This window comes from Nanorana parkeri, unplaced genomic scaffold, assembly GCF_000935625.1.
Source record: "Nanorana parkeri isolate BGI_ZX_2015 unplaced genomic scaffold, ASM93562v1 scaffold930, whole genome shotgun sequence".
Lineage (NCBI taxonomy): Eukaryota > Metazoa > Chordata > Amphibia > Anura > Dicroglossidae > Nanorana > Nanorana parkeri.
Window position 1 is genome coordinate 288,167 of NW_017307198.1, and position 19,617 is coordinate 307,783.

General features: G+C 42.6%; 1 protein-coding gene across 1 annotated transcript; it reads right to left on the reverse strand.

The window, feature by feature from the left end:
- Positions 1-1,664: 1,664 nt before the first annotated feature.
- Positions 1,665-18,620, reverse strand: TMEM237 (transmembrane protein 237). The gene is made up of 8 exons (XM_018566268.1): positions 18,469-18,620; positions 17,618-17,778; positions 15,472-15,595; positions 14,299-14,490; positions 13,798-13,871; positions 10,429-10,522; positions 7,545-7,666; positions 1,665-1,806 (listed from the first exon to the last, which is right to left on the reverse strand). Exons 1-8 carry the CDS (start codon positions 18,618-18,620, stop codon positions 1,739-1,741), a joined length of 987 nt encoding a protein of 328 aa, XP_018421770.1. The 3' UTR covers positions 1,665-1,738.
- Between the last annotated feature and the right edge of the window lie 997 nt (positions 18,621-19,617).

Consider the following 19,617-nt stretch of genomic DNA (forward strand, 5'->3'; position numbering starts at 1 on the left):
ATAATCTCTAAATTGTTTGGTCTTTTACCTTTTTATATACGAAAAAAGTGTGTGTGTGTGTATATATAACATTTTCAGCTTTGTGCAAGTGAAACATTAAGGTAGATTGCACCAGTGCAATAATAAAAAGACCATATTTCACTACAACATACATATGACATTTTAATGACGTGGGTAGGGCTTCATCTTGCCTCGAAGAGAAGTCAAGGCCTGGTCCACAACCTGGGCCTAGGATCCAAGGGTCTACACAGGGACAGGATACTTGCAGGCACTACAAGGGGGTCTATATTTTAAAGCATTTTTTAGGCCACCTTAAAGCAGTGGTTCTCAACCTGTGTAACCTTAGGACCCACATTTGTCCTCGGCCATTAAGTCGCGTCCCAAGTGTAATGGAACGAACGGCAGTGCGGGCTGCTGTGCTGTGATGGAGCTCCATCCAAATGTGCATTGCTTATACAGCTCCCATGCGCGCCTGTAGAGGTGCCAGGAGCCAGAATGTGACGTCACTCCATTCCAGACACCTCTACAGGACATGTGAGTGAGCTGTAACCAAGGCATGTATGGATGGAGCTCCCACGCTGCCATACCCCAGTCCAGCCCAGCCCACCTCAAGCTGACACTCGACTCCAGGCAGCATATTTTGACTGGCTGCTCGGTGTGGGAATGGACAATGCTGCACTAGGGGAGGCTGAGGAGCCTCTCACCTAGAAAAGTGGAAGGCATGTGGTGACCCACTTTTGGGTCATGACCCACCAGTTGAGAACCAAGGCTTTAAAGTATATCCAAGCCAAAGCTTTTTTTTTTTGTGGGTAAAGCAGGTAATGGATACATTTTTGTCAAAAGTTTTGTTGCTGTCTTTGTCCCATTAGGGAGATTTTCCTTAATGACATTAAACCCTCAGATTTTTTAACATAAACCAATACTGTAATGTGTACCTTACTGTAATCCATGGTTGTTTCCCTTCTCTTTGCTGCTCTTCCTTTTTAAATCCTCATGTCTTCTCATGCTCTGCAGAACTTCCCTTTGCAGCTGAGTGCCTCTTCCTCTAGTGCTGGCTCAGATTACAAGCCTATAGAAACGTATACACAGACACCATGTATCCATTCCTGAGACAAGGCAGTCTGCTGCAAAACAGAAGTTCTGCCCAGCATGAGAACAGATACAGATTTAAAAGGAAGAGCAGCAAAGAGAAGGGAAACAACCATGGATTACAGTAAGGCGCACATTACAGTATTGTTTTATGTTAAAAAATCTGAGGGTTTAATGTCACTTTAACTTCTTGTCCTGGAGAGGGAATATTTCCAAAATAAGGAGAGAGTCCCATCCAAGGACTTCTACTCACCTCTTCTTCCGGTGATAACTGTGAAACTATACTGGATTTTCTAATGACTGTTATGAACAGGGTAGGAAGTGAGAGTGCAGCTGCATCATATGAGGACAAAGACAACCATTATAAACTAGCAGAGCTTCTAAACCTTCCACTCTCTATCCGAAATTAGGAGAAAGATTTGGCTTTAGGTGTGCTTAGATGCAAGTAACAAAATCTCACCAGCTTAATGATATAATAAAAATAATGTAAATACTTTACTGCATGTTCAGTCATTGATAAAAAACATCATTAAATCAATGTACAATTCTCAAAAATAAATAATTTTGCAAGTGTATAAAAATAATACCAAGCTATGTACAAAGACGTATATAAAATACGAAAGGCATCTGTGTAGTTGAGAAATATTGTTCAAGCTTGAATATTTAATCCTTTTTCTATGTCTGGGTAATCTTCCTCTTCTGGTAGAAATATAGATTCTAAAAAAAATAAATATATAAATGTTATACATCACAGATCACGTTAGTCCATTTCCGATGGTTGTCTGCTTCTTATTTTTTACAACACCTTGCAACACGGCATTGAGTTGTGCTTTAGGGCATTCCATTCATCTGAAGGGGCTGCCAATGCACCACATTGGATCTGCATTGTTTTTTTTCCAATGCAGAACACATTGTAGTGTGCTGTGGTGTGCTGCAATGGAGCTATGTTGGGGCCCCTCTCACAATGATTGCCACTGTACCGTGGAACATGCAATGCTGCGACACATAGAACTTAATGGGCCCTTAACCTCTAGATCTGTGCAGATGTCTGGGACTAGTAGTGATCTACCAGCAGGAAATGAGCTGTCTGGGAGTGTACTGTATACATTTAGATATGCAAAGCTGGGTGCTGACTAAAAAAAAAAGGGCATTTTTAACAATAATAATGTGCTTGTTTGTTTGTGTCGCAGTTATACAGTACCTATAAATATAACCCCCCCCGGAGGTTTTCCAGCTTTATTACCTTGGTACAATGAATCACGGTGGATATCATTTAGTTTTTGACATTTTATCAACAGCAATACACTTTTTTTTATTACAACAGTAAAAACAGATCTCTGAACACTGATTTTAACCCCTTCATGACTGAGGCCCTTTTTTCATTTTTTGCACCCATGTTATATTCCACATTTTAGGCCTGAAAATGACGTAAAACCCCCCAACATAAAAAAATGTTTTGGCTTTACATTAGAGCTGCAACAGTTAATCGATTACGTCGATTAAAATGGACGATGGAAAACGTTGTCAACGTTTTCCATCATCGATTAGTCGGCTGTCGATAGGTTAGCCTGTTTGGGGCTCCACAAATGACCCGTCGTGTCCGGCGGGCGTGGCGTGTGACACCTGCCGGACATGACGCAGAAGCTACGCATGCTGCTGAAGCCGCTGCTCCTCTCCTCGCAGTGAGCTCCCTCACTCTTGGTGTGACTGGGCCCTCCCCGCCATACGGACTTGCCGCTTCTCCTCCCTGCAAGTCGCATCTCCCCGCGGCCTGCCCATTCACGATCGGCACAATGAAGGAAGAGCAGGCATATGGGGGAAGGCAGCTGCCAGACAGGCCACAAGCTGCTCGGGTAAGCCTGCATTCTTCTCCCCTCCCCCCCTGCTGCTGGTATTCTGCATTGCGCCGTATAATACTTATACAGCACACTGCAGAATACCACCGGCTATAGAGGACTACAAAGCCCAGCAATAGTGCATTATACAGCGCAATGCAGAACACCTGCTACAGAGGACTACAAATCCCAGCAATAGAACATTATAATATAATGTACTATTGCTGCGATTTGCTGTATTCCTCTATAGCTGCTGGTATTCTGCATTGCGCCGCTGCACTATATTGCACACCACACTTTTTTTTTCTTCTTTCCACCGCTCCAAGCTTGCTCCTGTGATGGACTACAATCTCAGTACAAACTAGTAGTCCATCACTGGAGCCATTTTTTTAAATCCGATTAACCGATTCATCGAACTTAATAATCGGCTAACTAATCGATTATGAAAATAATCGTTAGCTGCAGTCCTACTTTACATAAACTTTAATATTGTTTTTAAGCCATTCTTGTGTAATTTTTTTTGCTCCTATGCCTGGGGTCAATGTCTTGCTTGAAAACGATTCTTCTCCCGATGCTCAGACTGAATCAGGTTCTACTCTGGAATTTCACTGTATTTTACTGCATTTATTCTATCCTTACAAGCCTTCCGGTAAACTGTAGGTGAGATGTCACATGTGTTCTAATTAGCATTGGCTATCTTTTTGCCATTCTCCTATAAAACTGCAACTGGTAAAGCACTAAGGTAGCAGTTATTGTATGCCTAGTGTCTACAATCTGAGACACAGAGGCTTGTAACTCTGTTGGTGGGCTCCCCCTTACTAGTCTCTTTCTTGCTGCACTTACTTTTGCCGGACGGCCTGATGTTGGCAGATTTAAACCATAACCGTTCCATTTCTTAATGAAAAAAAATAATTTAACCACTTCCCGGCCGGCCAGGAGCTATCTAGATCTGGGCGGTCCGCTCAGCCACGCCCCCTCGCTGCTGGGCGAGCGGGAAATGCCAGCTATTTCAAAACGGGCAGCGATGCCCGTTAATATACAAGCGATCCGCCGGCTATAGAGCCGGCAGATCGCTTGTATGAGGTCCGGTGATGTGCGCCCCTCCCGCTGTCAAGCTGGTCCCGGGCTCCGCTGTGCCCGGTGCAAGATTTATAATTTTTCCTCAATATAGTAAAAAATAAAAACTCCCCAGTGGTGATTAAATACCACCTAAAGAAAGCTCTATCTGTCCCCAAAAAATGGTATAAAATTCATTTCAGTACAGCGTTGCATGACGGAATAAATGTCAGTCAAAGTATTGCAGCGCTGAACACTGAAAAATGGCCTGGCCAGGAAGGGGGTCTAAACACCTGGTCTTGAAGTGGTTAACTGTGCTCCAAAGGATAGCTAATAACGTTTCTTGGAGACATTGCCTGACTTGTGCTTTTCAGTCACTCTTTCATGGATTTGCTTGTAGTGTTTATTGGTCTTGATGGTGTAGGTTATATCATGATATTGATTCACCAGATGCACTTCTATTTATACTACAATCGCTTGAAGCCTCTTCACTACACACAAATGTAACAAACTGTGCGACTTTGGGAAACAATTGGCTACACTTGTGATAATTTAGGTGTTTCATAAAAAGAAGCTGCATACTTATGCAACAAGTTATTTTGTGTCGTTTTATTGGAATTTATATAAATCACTTTGCAAAGATCTATTTTTACTTTGGCATGGAAACATCTATTTCTGTTAATCGGTGTAATAGCAAAAAAAAAAAAATGTTTTATCAGGTTATTTTTTATTTCTGTGTCCCCTTGGGGAGATTTTATTTCCTGCCCTGAAGATGCATCAGGAACTGAGAGGTAATTTCTACAAAGTGAGGAGAAATCCCGTCATAGGTGGTTGCTACCAAAACATTTGTCCCCACTGGCAATCTTGTCCTCCCCTCTTGTCCAGCTGCGAGCTCTAAAATTTGCATTAGGGGGTATCCCATCGACTTCAAACCGACATAGTATAGACGCAGTATGTACAGGGGTGTGGAATTCCTATCGCCTGACACCCGGGACAGGCAGTTTCGGGCGCCGGGCGAGTAGTGTTTTTCTACATTTAGTCCGGCTGTGGGCAAGCAGCACGGCTAAATGTAGTGTGGGAGCCGTTTTGTACAAATGATTTTAAACGGCTGTACAGCCGTCCAAAAATCACTCGTAACCTGCCTGAATCACGATACTCGCTCCCCTGACCTCTCCTCCTCCCCTCTCTCTATCTCCTGCAGCCGGCCGTGTACTGCCATTGGCTGCCTGTCTCTCTGCACCTGGGCTTCCTTTTTGCCGTAGTCTTCGGGGTCCCCCCCTCTTGTGGGGGATTCATGACCACGGAAAATTAGGTTCCAGAGCACGGAGCGGGGCAGAGAACGGTTCTCTACTCTGCTCCATGTGTGCAGTGACACAGGAATGCAGCCTTCCTGTCACAGGAGAAATAGCACAGAGCTGTGCTAGAACTCCTGTGTTGGAGGTGACAGGGTCAATAAAGAGAACCGGTCACCTCCAAAAGCTATCGCACAAGTGATTGTTACCCTTGTGTGATAGCAATAAAGTCAAGTGAAAAACAAAAAGTAAAAAATATATAACACTTAAAAATGTAAACATAAAATTGGAAAAAATAATAAAAATTTAAATACATAAAAATAGAAAAAAAAAGCGATAAAGTAAACAATAAAAATAAATAATGATTAAAAAAATATTACAAAAGCAAAAAAAAAAGTAAAATAAAAATCTAAAAACTTAAAACCAATCCCTATCATCTGCAAGCGAATAAATGCATTGTAAATGTATTGTGTGTGTGAGCGGAGTAGGCGATCCGTTACCACACGGCACTTGTGCACAAAACCGTGTGGATGGCTGGGCGGTCACAGAATCGCACACCACCTCCGATCACGCTGGCAGTGCCATTATTGTCTAATGGCACCCCAGTCGCACAAGGCAGATTGCGCAGTTTCCCGCCGCAATAACACGTGTGCAATCGCACATAATCGCGATTGAAAACATTCAGAGATTACCCCGTGGATGTAACCCCATTGAAATCAATGAGGCCGCGAGGCAACCATCCACGGCCCCGCCCAAGTCTGCACCCGCCCCAAACGGTAAATTCACTTTCCCAAGTAATTTGGAAAGATGGAATTACCCGCACAAATCTGGTCCAGACACCATCTGTGTCTCTAGTTTTTTTTTTTTACATTTCCACACCCCTGATGTAGCTTTGGTGGTTGCTAAAATGGCCAACAGATGGTACTGTATTAAACACAAAGAAGTAATGAGGTCACCAGCGCACCGAGGTCCTCTTTATCAATGCGGTCTCTTCATCAGGCAAAGCAATGAAACATTGTGGACCTCGGTATTTGAGCTCTTAAATTTGGATTTCTCCTCAATTTCTGTCTCCGTAACAATGGCCTTTGGGCTGAAAAAGCTGCATACAACTGTTGCATCCCTCCTTACGCCATTATTGCTACCTTTGCTCCAAGCTAAATGCCATTTTCCAGAAATCCTTGCACGGATGCACAAGGGTTTCTGGCAAGTAGCATTCGCCTCAGAGCAGAGGCAGCAATAATAAACCCTCTTTATTAGTGTCAATGGCAGCAAATATATCCTTCAGCATATGTGCCAGGGGCAGCAATAATGACCCGCCTCCCTTTCATTAGTGACAGCAAAAATAATTCCCCCTTCACTGGTGTCAGCGGTGGTATCAGCAATAATAAATCCACCCTTCATTGGTGTCAGTGGCAGAAATAAAATTCCCCCTTGGTGTCAACGGTAAGATCAACTCCCCTCTCTTTATTGGTGCTGAGTAGCAGTTTACCTGAACACATGCAACATGCTGCTTCCTTCGTCAGGTTACAACTACATTATGCTTATCAGACATCAGATAACTCTGCGTGACAGGTAGCGCTGATGTCATTTGAGTGTTGGAATAATGAAAGTGTTCCAGCACTTAAAAGGAGAACTATGAGGCGTGTGAAAATCACTCACCTCATAGTTCTAGCCGACCTGTGACAATGAGACTGTCACAGGTCGGCTCAGTAGATTGGGAAGTGAGCGAACACATACCATCGCTCACTCACTTCTTGATCCTGTCCCTGCAGAGAGCCGTGACTGTCACTTACGGCTCCCTACAGGGATTCCCCCCTCCCCTGTCTGATCCTCCAGCGTGGACGGGGGAGGGGCGGGTACAGCTGGCTCTGCCTCTAGATAGGCAGAGCCAGCTGTCACTCACGCAGCTGGGCGGATCCAGACAGTAATGTCAGGACCCATCCCGTCTGCGGCGTCTCAGTATACCGCGAGCTATACTGAGCTTTGGGTGACGGGAGGACGCTAGTTTGTGTCCTCCCGTTACCCTTACAAGAACTATGGGAAAAAGCGCTAATAGCCCCCATAGTTCTCCTTTAACAATCTGCTTCCACTCCGCATAGCCTGTAACTGGGAGCCATGTGCCACCAAATGGACAGCCCTGGCTTACAATTATTACAAAATGCGATGGCGGACTCTTACTGGAGTTCTGCTGTAAAATGTACATTTTCTAAATGGCTAATAATTTACAATAAAAATGACAATTCACTGTCATGGAAAGACAAAAACACATTACCTTCACTGTGATCCAGGTCTGGCCGGCAGGACAGAAATAACCAGGCAAGTCCAACTAGCAGAGTTACAACCAAATTCATCACAACCCAAGGCTGAAGGATCTGCACTTCTGTAGCCTCCTGCCTGAGATCAAAATAGAAAAATACAATTTCAACCTAATGCTATAGTAAATGTATGAGGGAAATGAAATGTCAGCAAGCGGAGATTCTGGCTTTTGTAAACACTATACAAATTCTGGGAAAAGTACTGTTACTAAAAATGACTTCATGCAATGCCACATAAATGAAATTCATCACTCGCTGAGGGTTCATGTAAACACATAAAACATATGCGAATGAACTATCCCTATGTACAAATAGGAAGTTCCATCTATTACTGGTTTCTCCAGATGTTAATAAAATTGTTAAATAAAACCTTTCTGTTCTCATTACACACCTTATGTTAGACCCAGTAATGTCATCACTGGGTCTCCGATCTTCTCCCTGCAATGAAGGTAGATAATTGCTGGTGGGACAGATCAGCAGGGTGCTGTACATAGCCTCCTAACAACATTACAGCACCCTGCCTCAGTACTCAGCCCAGATGCAAGTAGTAGGCTGGCTATTGGAAGAAGGTATGCAAATATCAAAATGCCTTGATGGGTGAGTGTCAGTCTGGAGGAGTGGATGTTATTAGGCAGATTGTATTTGCATGCAAACTACCTGTGATGCTGAGCCTCTGTGATTGAGAGAACTGAAATCCAATGAACGAGGCTATGTTCACACAATGACCAGAGCAGATCTGCTGACGCAGTGCAGTTCGTTTTTGCTGTGTTCCGGGGCATCTTTTTTTCATCTTAAAATGGGCTTTCAGGTGCAGTCCAGTGTGTTTGCATGAGTTTTTGATGCTTTTACAAGCGTTCCAGTGCGTTCTGGACCACAGAAAATAAAACGAGCAGTATTTTTTTTTTTGGACCGGAAAGCACTGCGCTGGTGTGAACAGAGGCCAGAAATACCATAGGGATGCTTTTTTGGTCCGGGAACAAACTGTTCTGGTCTGGACATGATCCAGACATGGTGTGAACAAGCCCTAAAAGAGACTGGCCAGGGACAGTAAAGCTGGTGAGAAAAGAGCTAGATGATACTGGATGTCTATCTGACTTGACGCAGCTTCTAATACACTCTGAGAATCAGAGCAATTTAAATACAGGAGATGAGCTTGTGCAACTGTACAAGACTGAAGACTGGAATTAAGCCCTAATATAAAGGACATAGGTGCCCTATAAGAACCATCATTTTAATGATTATCTCTGTAAAGAGAAATTCGTTCACACTGGGATATGAGAATGTAGCAGATTGGTCATTTTTTGTTGTTACTGACTTGTAGTATATGCTGAGTTTCCACATATCTTTAGGTGGAATGATGAATCCTTCCTATCAGGCCCTGTCCTACAAAAGGAGCTTGCAGTTCAAATAACCTCCCACTATACAGAGTACATAAAAACACACGTGGATAGTGTACATGGGGAAACTCAAGCCCAGTATCCTAGCGCTGCAAGGGGGGAATGCTAAGCAATTAGACACTGAAATCCCAAACATGATATTGTTTGTCATTACGCCTCTTCCAATTAAGTGTGCATTCCAAACATACATATTTCACACTCTACATGAATATCTTAGATGATACTGACTGTTTAACTTAATTCCCTGCACACCACATCATATTATTTTTATTTAGAAGCGAAAACGAATCAGAACTTACAAGTGAGGTTATAATGGAAGCTGTACCTTCCAAGTACAGACTGGGGGCCAGTTTGTTTTGAAATAAGATTACTGGATGTATTATTTATACGTCGCCCTACGCTCACCTCAAGTGCAGGTCCGTACGGGTGCGGGTGTCCTGGCTCGGACGCAGACAGGATCCATCCTCTCAGCGTATGAGTAGGGACACCGAGGTGTAGGGCGGCGTAGTCCCATAGATAAGGACAGGAGCTGCGCAGTAATCACACTACAATGGTGTGAGTGGAATTGTTGATGTAATGAGCCTAGTATTCTTTTGTATATTCAGACAAAGCAGAGAGGTTGCTATACCCCCAGATGATGATAGAGGGATATTAAAACCTTGCACACAGATGCAACCAACTTGATTGATATTTGGCCACATGCAGGTAACAGAGCAGTATAGGTGATCACTTTCAGCATCAGTGTCATTAACCTAGCCTGTAGCCTTCTGTTATTAGGACTGGATGGATCATGCTTAAACACACAAGGTATTCAAACCTGAGCACAGTGTACATGGAAAACCTCATGGCTTTGGCCAGGATCACTGGAATGTATTCTTTTGCTGTTATTCCAAGGGGAAGCAATACATGGTCCAATATAAGCAAGTGACGCAAAAGATGCAAGCTTAGGATGATCACAGATGTACAAAAATGCAAGCAAATATTTCCTGCTGGAAATTGTCAGAAGAACTCTTTATGTCTATTACTGTTCTAAGATCCTATTTAACATGGTGGTAAATGGGGCTACAGTGTTGCTGCAGAGCACCCCCATAGGTTCAGTTCAAACCACTTTGCTGCAGTGGTGTGTGCCAGAAAAAGTAGGACACACTATACTTTTTTCAGCATATCGCGTTGCAACGCACTACACCGCATTGCAAGGGCTGTGGTGCTCTCACTGGAATTTTGTAACATTTCAATGAAGTTGAAAAAAGTAAACAGTGTAATGCGTCATTACAACGCACTGCTCCCTTCACAGCGCATACCAGCGGTCATGGTATAACAATACCACTGGTGTAAATGAGCCCTTAAAATGTAAGAATGGTTTGCAATCTGTGATTAAAACATAATAACAATATCTTGGTGAGAGAAAAAATCTAAATGAGCAGACTGCATAACAGAATCTTACCACAAGCTACCATTCTGTGTTGGAGGTGTGTAGAAGTTTATCCGATCACTTGTCATTTGCTGACTCAGAGCAAAAAAGAGAGCTACAAAGTACACTGAAACACAAGATGACATCATTAGAGATCAAAATTCATAAAGATTCCGTTTGATTTAACAGTAAACACAGCTAGAAAGTCAAAACAATTTATGAATCGACTGATCTGTTTTTTTCAGAACTGATTATGGGCCACCTTTCAGGCAGAAAACTGATGTTTTTTTCAGAACCGATACCAATTACGGGCCACCTTTCAGGCAGAAAACTGATGTTTTTTTCAGAACCGATACCAATTACGGGCCACCTTTCAGGCAGAAAACTGATGTTTTTTTCAGAACCGATACCAATTACGGGCCACCTTTCAGGCAGAAAACTGATGTTTTTTTCAGAACCGATACCGATAACGGGCCACCTTTCAGGCAGATAAACGATATCAGGTACAGATATTCTGTTTACATCCAGCTTTGGAATCTTGTGCTGGCAGATGAACACATAGCCCGGACCCCTCTCCTCCATTCCTCTGCCGGCAGCTAGGTTCCGCACTCGGCGGCTGAATGTAAACAGCAGGCAGTGTGCGCTACAATAGCCAGCCTGCTATTGGCCGTTTCAAATTACAAACGCCAATAGCAGGCTGGCTGTTGCACCCACCTACCTGTCAATCAGCAGAGGAACGGGCCTGAGAGAGAACTGAATGAATGGGTGGGTGCGGAGGCTCCTCTTCATTGTCAGTATCGGTAATATCGGTCAATTTAACACCAATACTTTCAGATTTTGTGAATATCGTCCCCCATTATCAGTAGATCCGATAATCGGTCGACCCTTAATACAATTGCAACCTTTGTTTTTAATCTTGTAACTAATTACTTGTCAGCTACTCTTGACTGTAATATATCTGCAGGCATATTCAATTGGTCCAGGCATAGTAAGAGCAATGAACACTAAAGTCAGGTACAGATTTGAAATGTTGACTGCACAATTATGACTCCCATCACTGTCATACAGAAATACAAGCACCTAACTGCCTTTAAAGGGAAATTACACTTTTTAGGAAAAAAAATAATCGATGCACACTTCTTCATAAAAGAAAAAAGTGCATTTAAACATTTTCTGGAGCCAGCAAAGCATTGCCACTGCGATCAGTGGATTGCAGGCACAATACTCTGGCTCCTGCAGTCTCTTCCTACCGTCCATCTCCATACCTCGGTATAAACATTCAGTAGCATGGACGGAAGAAAGAATGAATGTTGCAATCTGACCATGTTACACCCTGAATATGGGTGTAACATGAATCATAGTCAGGAAAGTAAACATAGCATTTAATAAGACAAACCTTATCTTAGTAGAACACAAAACAGGCAAATCAGAAGTGTGGCCTGTAATAACATTTAGACTCTAAGAGCCTGAGATAACAATTGCCCTATCCAGCCAATTACGATTGCATTGCACGCTTACATTATTATACAGGATTTATATAGCGCCAACAGTTTGCGCAGTGCTTTACAATATAAGGAAGACATTACAATCACAATACAATTCAAGACGGTAAGGAGAATTGTAAAAATGTCACCAGCACACCAGTCCTTTTAGGATAGCAAAAGCTTCATTTATTGACATTCTTTGTCATATGAACAAGCGCTTTCGGGACCACACAGGGCCCCTTCATCAGGCTACAGCTAAAGCCTAATGAAGGGACCCTGTGTGGTTCCCAACGCGCTTTCCAAATTCTGTGGATTTTTTTCCGGAAAGCTGGGGACCATATACAAATTTGTTTCAGTTCAACAAATCTGCCCTAAAAACATTTGAACCTTTCTGCCAATAAAATGTCCATTTACTATACCACTCTTCTATAAGAATGGATTACAGAAGAAGAAGGAAGAGTTTTCTTAAGCTGGCCATACACCTTACTAGGGATGCACCGATATATCGGCCGCCGAAACATATCGGCCGAAAATGGCACTTTTGGCATAATGCCTGAAAGAGCCATGTTTCGGCCGATACATCGCGCATCCCTGCTTTCTTTTCTCCCCGCTGGGCGCTGCTCTGTGTTCCAGCGGGGAGAAAAGAAAGTGACAGCCGGCCGAGCGCTGCAGGACGAGAGCGCTGTGAGCGGCCGGACCTTACAATTATCTGCATATTTTCTCTGGTCAGATGGAAAAAGTGCAACAGATTCCTCCATCTATGCTAAGCTGTGTGGATGGAGGAATCTCCCAATGGGCCAAGCTTCAGTATCTTGCTAGTTGGCCCCACTGGCTGTCAAAATACCTGGCTCAGGTGTTTTGAGAGCCAGCAAGGGCGACTAGCAAGATTACGGAAGCTTGGCCCAGGTGGAGATTACCCCATCCACACAGTTAAGTACTGCGCATGCACTGGATATTCATATGCTTCATTGGGAGGGTGGCCGCCGTACCATGGCAATTTGTAAACAGTAAGGGGTTTCTGGATTATGCTGTAGTGTGCATGCATGGGATCTGGGGGGGAAGACGAGTGCGATATCCAGAAAGGGAAGGCAGATAGCATTATCGGCCCTTTCCAAAAATGGCTGCCGGCAACAGAGAGGGGGAGAAGATAAAAACAGAAACAGTTTATAGAAATCGTAACTATGCTTTTTAGTTTCATCCTTTGTAAAGGTTTTGGAGGGTGACTTTACTTTATTTGGGACATCCTGTGAGGAGGCCCGCTTTAACACTGAATTATTAACTATCAGCTAAATGCATAAGGAAGTTTTTAAAATGCAAAATAAAATCAAACATATTTATTATGATAGTAAGCCTTCATTATTAGTTCCAAAAAACAGCACCGACCAGCGCCAAAAGGAACCCTCCTTAAAATCCAGGATGGCTGCCCCGTTACAGATGAGGGATCCTGAACACTGCATGAAAACATAAAACACCGGGCGCCTGTCCTGGTGCAATAATCCTTTTTATTGGTCAAAATAGGTGTACAATAAGTATACAAGAGCATATACAATAGATATACAATAACATTGATTTCAATTCATCTCCACAGCAGACAAATTATTGAGGACTATCAGTCCATTGATGCTTTTACCTATGCTTCTTTTGTGAGTATATTTTATTGTACACCTATTTTTACCAATAAAAAGGATTACTGCACCAGGACATGCGTTCGGTGTTGTTTTATGTCTTCATTATTAGTTATTTGAAAGGATATATTCTATAGCATTTACAATACCCAGTCTAACAGCAGATGGTTATTGCTATAGCTATTACACACAATACCCCTTACACAAAATAAAATATGGCAAACAGACTTCGATAAGTCCCAAATAAAATAAAAATAAAGACTAGCTAACATTATCCAGACATATCTACTTACAGAATGATGCCACAGCGGAAGGATCCAATGCAACAAGACCATGGAATGCATTTAATATACTGGCCAGATCAATCCTGGTAAAAATATCAATAAATAAACAAAATTGTGCATATCTATCTATCTATTTATATACATGCGCACACACACATTCCAGAACTAAGTAACAAACATAACAACTAGTAGTGTAGCTCATAATCAAATCCTTGTAATGCAAAACTCTAAGAATGCAATGAGGGTTCAGCTTTTTGTGGGGTACACCTCAGAAAATGATTGGACATATTATGTGATTGTGAGGAGATGAATTTGGCTGATCATAGAATATCACACGATCAGGTAAACAGGAGAGGCATCTTATAAGAGGAGGTTTTTTTATTGCCACTTAAATAATTTAAAGGGTATATGTGCATTTTAGTGTTTAACATGTATAGGGGGATATGATGGTGAAAGTGCTGCAGATTTTGCTATATGGTTTGTGGCAAAAAGGAACAATTGATAAATTACCTGTCAAAGGCAGAAACTGTGCTGAGGGCCAACAGAAAATACAGGAAGCTCTGGGATGGATATGCCAAGTCTTTATAGATTTCCAGAAGCTTGGGAAGAGTAGTTAGCTGGCTACCAGCAAGTACATAAATGACTACAATATTCCATACTGTGTAACCAGCAAGGAATCCACTGCAGAAAAGTCCAATCATCCTGCAATGAGAAAACAAAATCATTTTAATGTACATTTCTACTTCAGCCAAAGAAATGATATTGCATTACATAATCTTGCAACTAAAAACACACACCAGTAAGGAATTTTTATTTTGAAAATGGCCACAAAATATCATGATGGCTATTAAGATGCCCATACATACTGCAATGTGACTGTACAATCAGTACAGTCCTCTTTAGATTCACCAAAACTATTTAACAGGCAAGCAAGCTCTTTTGATACATATTTTTAATAGATCTGACAAAAAGACTGTACAATCAGCTGGTCATGGGTATGGTCAGCCTTCTTGCCATTACCAATGTGAAAAATGTTTAAAGCTGAACTCAAGTCATCTGTAAAAGTTAACAGGGCAATTCCCCCTCTACTTCTCCACTGCAAGGGTCAATCACTTGTTTTGATTAGGGGGTATGGAATAAGCAGCAATAAATACTTAGCCTAATTCTCACTTCCCCAGCAGCTGGCACCTTCCTCTGCTCTCCGGCGCTCCCAGTATACCAGTTTGTGGATGGGCCCTCCATGTTCCTGATGATGTCAGAGTGACCGTGACCAGTCAAGCAGCAAAGAGAATTGGCTCTCTAAAACACGGTCATATATCAGGGAGGAGGCTGCTAAGCAAGAAATAAGATAAGTATTTTACCTTATACCTTGTCCCTCAACAAAATGAGCCATTAACCCTTGCAAGGTGGGGGTCCACCGTCTTGAGTTCCGCTTTAATTTCTGTTTCTTTCTGCAGCCTTTTTTTACTTCTCAATATGGCAAAGCTGAGTAGGTCTGACCCAGGAAAACATTATAAACTTCAATGGTTTTGATGCATTGCTCTGTGTAAGCTGTTCTATCAATGACCATGATATAATGAAGGGGACAGGGATATGCACAGAAACTGTCAGATACAACTGATCTGCAGATTACATTTTCTCCCATTGCCAGAATAGTAGTAAATTGCAATGGTTTTTAAATACCTGAAGGCACGATGTACAGTAAGAGAAACGTCCATGCTGGTCCAATCTGGCTTAACATCCAAAAAATCGTCAACCTGTTCCGTGGTTTTGACAATACCAGTTCGGTCAGCAGCTTGAAATTTTCCTGGAGTAAAAAAAATAAAAAAAACAGTTGACTGGGAATCAATTGTATTTGAATGGTGTAACAGGAATTCAGTGTATTGTCAGCATACAAATACACTGAGTGGCCAGATTATTATGACCACCACATCAGTACTTCATTGGGCCACGAGATAACTCCACGAGATGACTTCGTTGGGCCGCCTCGTGACTCCATGAGATGTCGAAAGGTGATGCGAGGAATCTGACACTGCACTGTTGCCCTTCTGTTGTCTTGTACCAGTCTTGCCACTCTCCGTTCTGCCCTAACATTGACTAGTCGCTGACGGCCACAATTCGCACATTCAGACTCAGATTTTCGGCTGACAGTCCAGTCTTTAAACACTTTAACAACAGCCGCTCTTGAACATTTAACAAATGCTGCTATTTTGATGATACTCGCGCCATGGCTCTGAGCACCAACAATCATCCCATGTTTAAAGGCTGTTAAATCGCGTTGTTTACCCATATATTCATAACAAAATCACTTCTACTGTCGTGGTAAACAACCTGCTTCCCTATTTATAATGGTCTGGCCCTCTAGCAACTTCAGCGCAAAATTATAGCTAATTTGCCTACAAACATCAGGTGGTCATAATAATCTGGCCACTCAGTGTATATTTATTATAGAGCTCTAGTGATTACACCTCTCTGCATACAGAAAACATATTGGGAGCCAAACACATATCAGCCGCAGGACCAAATCTGAATATTTCCACTGTGCTGTGTGTCTTTTCCTGGTATGTTTATAATTGCAATACACGATTACATTTTAACTATGTATTCATTTTAAATGTAGGAAACAAGGGACAAGACAGAGCGAACGATCGATGGTCTTTTTGACCAGTGAGAGCTGCCTTTTGAGTGTTTAAGCCAACTTCACAACCAGCCCATCTTGCAACCAGAGGCGCCGGTATTGGTTTTTTCGTTGCATTTTAAATGTAGTTATAACTACAACCACTGCCAACAGCTCATACCTAAGCAAATGTGAACCTGGAAAAAAAATAAAATCCAATGATGTAATATGTATTTTGTTCTGCCTTATTTACGTTATTATTGCTCTAGGTCAGGGGTGCCCACAAGGTCGATCGCGATCTACCAGTCGACTCTAGGTAGACAGTCAAAATATCTCAAGTAATGATTTATTACATAAAATTCACAGTTGATTTTTTAAAGTGAACACAAGGGGCATTTCCCATAAAGGTTCATACCATGTTTTTCTGTGTAAAAGCTGTGGACAAATGCATGAGAGTGACCCACTAAGCAAAGCTGGATCCCAGCCTCACAATAAACTGATATGCACAGATATGTCGGTGTGCAGCATCATTCTCTTCCTTGGGTTTATACTATAAATACAGAGGATAACACAACTATTGATAGTTTTCATATTCTTGTGACTTTATCCCACCTCTGACATACTCACACTGCGGTATAATTTCTTTCCATGGACATTAAACCTAATTTTGGCTTGCAATATCCCTTTAAACTATTGCAGTAGGAGTTTACATTGTCATGTATATATATGTTGGACCTAGCCAATTGCAGAATGTCTGTAGAACATACTTGAGTAAAGTAAAGACATTCAAATTACTGATGAAATACACATATCTACATTGTAATGTTGGTAAGGTCTCAGAGGTTGCAGACTTATACTGAAAGAACTACGGTAGCAGCCACTAGCGCTATGGATGTATACGTATTTGATTTACTCACGAAGTGCCAACAAATTCTGCAGTGTGATGTAGAGTTCTTAGAACAATTCACACCAGTTCTTGCCTCTAAAAGAGCTTACACTCTAATGTCACCCATACAGGGTGGACAGTTACTGAAGACATTTAAATGGACACTAATTATACCATTACTAAAGTTATCTGAGGGAGAAAATGACAGCATTCAGAGCAACCGCAGACAAACCCCATGCAGATAGTGTCTCTGGGGGGAACTGATCTCAGGAGCGAGACCTGTAAGGCTAAAGTGCTAACAACTTTGTTCTGGCTTTGTTACTTACTATTTTTTTCCACAAAAAGTTTGGCCACCGGTTGGCTTGTCAGGGAGGGTACAATGAATGCAGGATGGTGTTCTAGTATTTTTATTGGCCCATCAGTAATGATATCTTCATCTTCTATGCCCATATCATTGGGGAATCCGTGTTCTGCAGGTCGGGTTTTCCTAATACAGAAAAAGAAGGGAAAATATTATTTAGCAACATTATCTGTGGATTGGATTCTGTGGCCCATAGCTTTTGTCAAACAAAACAGACAAAACAGTCATTTCTTTCTCTGCTCTTCTAACAAATTGTCAATGCTTTTGTTTAAAAACAGCACTTATCAGTTCAGAACAAACAGACAGTGGTTGTGTAAGTGCAATAAAACACAAAGCTGCATTCCCATGAATGGCCAGTTTTTAGCCATTACTACTGTGTGCAAATTTAAATGACCCATTCAGAATACCAGGCACAGACATTTTCCCACATGCTCCCGTGATGGACTACAATCTCAGTACAAGCGAGTAACCGAAACATGAGATCGTAGTCCATCACAGGAGTGAGCATGGAACGGTGGCTCCTTTACAACACACACAGGGACCATGGGGAACAAAAGTAGCCTCCCTCCAGAAGGAAGGACAGTGTCAGCACCAATTCAGAGATGATTTGAGGATCTACAGCCGAGTGATACACAAATAAGATACATTTTTGTTAATAGTTACGGTACTTGAATACATTTTTAAGGTTTAACTCTTGAGTTTGGTGTCACTTCAACTTCACTGTCATAGGCAACTTACAGGCAGTTTCAAGTAACACAAAAAAGACAACCGCTTCTTTATTAGGACAAGATGTTACACCAGGGATTATACACTCACTTTGCTCTCCTGCGAGGTTTACGAACAACCTCTTCCTCCGAAGGTGAGTAATCTGTGCCGTTGCCATTTTGCACTATTGATGAGCTATTAAGTGTTTGATTGGTAAATGAAGTTTCAGCATCTGAAAAAGAAAATATGCTTTCTTCATACATTTAGACATGAGAAAAAGACAACAGTTATGGTTTTCTTGTTGTTACAGTTAAGCAATACTGCTTGGCCACCTTTCTGCCACTAAGTCTATGACAGGACAGTAAAGGAGCAACAGTAGATTGAAGAGGTCATCACTCTACTTGCAACTCCTGTCAACAGGTTCCCTGTCAGCTCAGGTGCATTCAGTACACCTGATTGGCTCCTAGTGCTGCACTCTCTCCCAGTTTGAGTGTTGTGTTTGACAAGAGGCTGATATAAAGACAGATTCAAGTACTAGTACCGTTCGAAACATATGTTTATTGATTTTATGTATCATGTAATAGGCTGTATTAATTGGTGCCTTTATATCTGCCTGGAGTTCAGCTTTAAGGTCTCATTCACACTGGGCATACACAGCCGATCCTGGGAAGGACAGGTGCTGCGTGTGATTGAGCGCAGCAGCCTGTTCTTCCCTATGGGAGGACATGGCTGTACGGTGTCATACGGACACCAGAACTGCACATCCATGCAGGTCTGGGTGTTTGCACTTGGACGCAGACAGGATCCATCCTGTGGACACTGTGGTGTGGACACCTGTACTCGCACGGATGACACCGTACAGCCGCGTTCTCCCATAGGGAAGAACGGGCTGCTGCGCGCAATCACACGCAGCACCTGTCCCTCCTGGGATCAGCTGTTTACGGGCATGTACGCCGCACGGACGTGTACACCCAGGGTGAATGAGGCCTTAAAGCTGAACTCCAGGCAGATATAAAAGCACCAATTAATACAGCCTATTACATGATACGGATGTGTACGCCCAGTGTGCATGAGGCCCAGGGCCGGACTGGCCATAGGGCAAACCGGGCACTTGCCCGCTGGGCCGGGCCGGCCCGAACATCATCAGCTTGTTTCTGTTCGGCCCGGCCAGCTGTGCCCGACGGCCGCTCTGAATGCTCCATTGATCACAGAGCACGGTGCTGCCAGGCAGATCACACACTGAGAGGAGCCGGCCCCGCC

Bases quoted from the DNA above. Each gene is read 5' to 3' on its own strand.
- TMEM237 (XM_018566268.1), bottom strand. From the start codon at position 18,620: ATGTATGAAGAAAGCATATTTTCTTTTTCAGATGCTGAAACTTCATTT. The intron at 14,491-15,471 runs GTATTTAAAAAC...TTCTCATTGCAG, and splicing joins ACTGTACATCGTGCCTTCAG to GATGATTGGACTTTTCTGCA. The intron at 7,667-10,428 runs GTAAGATTCTGT...TTTTGATCTCAG, and splicing joins ACACAGAATGGTAGCTTGTG to GCAGGAGGCTACAGAAGTGC.